The sequence below is a fragment of the Frankliniella occidentalis genome, unplaced genomic scaffold, assembly GCF_000697945.3.
Source record: "Frankliniella occidentalis isolate FOCC.00 unplaced genomic scaffold, Focc_3.1 Scaffold5622, whole genome shotgun sequence".
Classification (NCBI taxonomy): domain Eukaryota; kingdom Metazoa; phylum Arthropoda; class Insecta; order Thysanoptera; family Thripidae; genus Frankliniella; species Frankliniella occidentalis.
In genome coordinates, this window is record NW_026272660.1 from 1 (window position 1) to 2,208 (window position 2,208).

General features: G+C 62.2%; 1 protein-coding gene across 1 annotated transcript; it reads left to right on the forward strand.

The window, feature by feature from the left end:
* Positions 1–57: 57 nt before the first annotated feature.
* Positions 58–2,192, forward strand: LOC113203840 (uncharacterized; the record flags this gene model as incomplete). Its single annotated transcript, XM_052277063.1, has 6 exons — positions 58–383; positions 501–621; positions 700–865; positions 955–1,161; positions 1,628–1,837; positions 1,965–2,192. Coding segments are annotated over 6 exons (1,258 nt in total), but the record flags the coding sequence as incomplete, so codon positions are not given.
* Between the last annotated feature and the right edge of the window lie 16 nt (positions 2,193–2,208).

Consider the following 2,208-nt stretch of genomic DNA (forward strand, 5'->3'; position numbering starts at 1 on the left):
TGGATTTCTTCTAAATTTTCTTGATTTTTGTTACTGATTTGTTTTTTTTCTTCTCAGTTTTTACTGTGTTTTGTTGTTTTTTTGGAGGGTGTACACTGATTATGTCTTTGGAGCGAAGTGCCCCCCCTCGGCTTGGGTGGGTGCCTGCACCTGCATCGACCGCCTCGCTGCGACGACTCTAAAAACCGAATTATCGAATCGCAGGTCGCTGTCGCGCAAGTTCTCGAGCAAGGACGTGAGCCTGGGCAGCCCGACGGTGAAGAAGCAGGTCGCGTTCCCGAGCCGCGGCTACCGCCCGGGCCCGGACGACCCCAGCTTCCAGAGCGTGCAGGTGGTGCCGCCCGGCGAGCAGCGCACGCACGGCGCCGGCGCCGCGGGCCAGGGTGAGCGTCCACCACGGCCTCAAGGCCCGCCGGACAGCCGGTTTCGTTCTTAACTCTCGCTCTCAGTATCGCCGTGTGTCACTGACCCCGCATCCCGCGCCTCTCCTCTGCAAGCAGACGCGCCGCTGAAGCCCGCCGCCCTGCGCCGCCTGGTCCTCGACGCCAAGGGCCCGCTGTCCAAGTCGCTCTCCATGCCGGACATGGACAACCGGAGCAAGAAGAGGGACCGCCTGCTCGCGTAAGTGCCCGTCCCGCCACCGCGGCCGCGCCAGCGCCCGCGGGGCTCTCGCTGTAACTGTCGCCCTTATCTGTGCAGGCTGCGTGACTTCGCGCGCTCCGAGTCCGAGAGGTCCTTCGACGAGTGCCAGATGCGGCGGGCGCGCCTGCAGTCGCTGGGGCTGGCGTACCTCTCGCCGCAGAACAAGTCGCTGGCGCAGAGCTTCCGCTACATGCGCACCAAGCCCACCATCATCGCCTTCAAGGTGCGTGTCGTGAGGAGTGAGCGCGCGGGGTAGCGCCGCGCCGCCGCGGGCGCGGAGTAGCGACCTGACGCGCACCTCTCTGCTTCCAGACGCCCAGCCTAGAGAGCTGCCAGGCCAGGCTGTCGGCGCTGGCGCTGGCGCAGGCCGCCGCCAGGGAGTCCCGCCCGGTCCGGGAGGCCGCCGCCGAGGAGGGCAGGGTGTCCGCCGACCCTGCGGCCGACTCCGAGTCCGAGGGCAAGCACACCTCGCCGCCGACCCCAATCGGCATGAACTACCCCGTGGGGAAGCCCCTAGAGGTGAGCTCGCGCCCCGCCAACCCCTCGAGATCTGACTTTTAACAGGAAATTCACAGCTGAACGTTAAACATGTTTCGATGTGGCAGGTCATAGTCGAAGAGAGAACTCCTCGGGGCAGCACCGCCAGTCAATACGCGTCGCCAGGAACGATCGTACGGTTCCTCAGATAATATGTGTGTTCTGTGTTTGTTTTCCCTGTTTTTTTTTCTTTTTTTTTTGTCTCCTCAAGGGGCATGTGCCGGGGTCTTTTCAAACCGAGCGTTTTGTGATTAACAAACTGTGTTGTTGTTGTTCATTCATACCACGCCCAACTCGTGCATGCATAAGTGTTGTAACCCCCTGTCGTGGCAACGCGTAGCATTCTCGTCGTCGCACCTCTTCACTCATCCAAATCTCATCGTCACTGTTGGTGGGTGCCCCCGTTGTCGTTGGCGCCACGCTGTCTGACCGCCCGTCTCTCCTGCAGATCTACCTGGACGGGCCGTACGGAGCGCCGTCGTCGCACATCTTCCGCGCGCAGCACGCCGTCCTCATCGCCACCGGCATCGGCGTCACGCCCTTCGCCTCCATCCTGCAGTCCATCATGCACCGGTACTGGAAGGCCAGGCACACCTGCCCGCAGTGCACCTACTCCTGGGCCTCGGACATTCCGGCCACCGTCATGAACCTGCGCAAGGTGAGCTGATGGCGCTCGAGTCGCGAGTCGGATGGGTGGCCTACCCGGCCGGCGCGGCCCGCGGCTCCGTCTCCAACCCCACTAAGCACTGTGTGTCTAACCTAACCTTCCGCCCCGCTCTCCGCAGGTGGACTTCTTCTGGATCAACCGCGACCAACGGTCGTTCGAGTGGTTTGTGAATCTGCTGTCGCAGCTGGAGATCGAGCAGGCCGAGCTGGGCGGCGCCATGGAGCGCTTCCTCGAGATGCACATGTACATCACGTCCGCGCTGCAGAAGACGGACATGAAGGCCGTCGGGCTGCAGCTCGCCCTGGACCTGCTGCACGAGAAGGTGAGCGACTTTCTGACTTTTTAAATTTTATTTTTTGAAT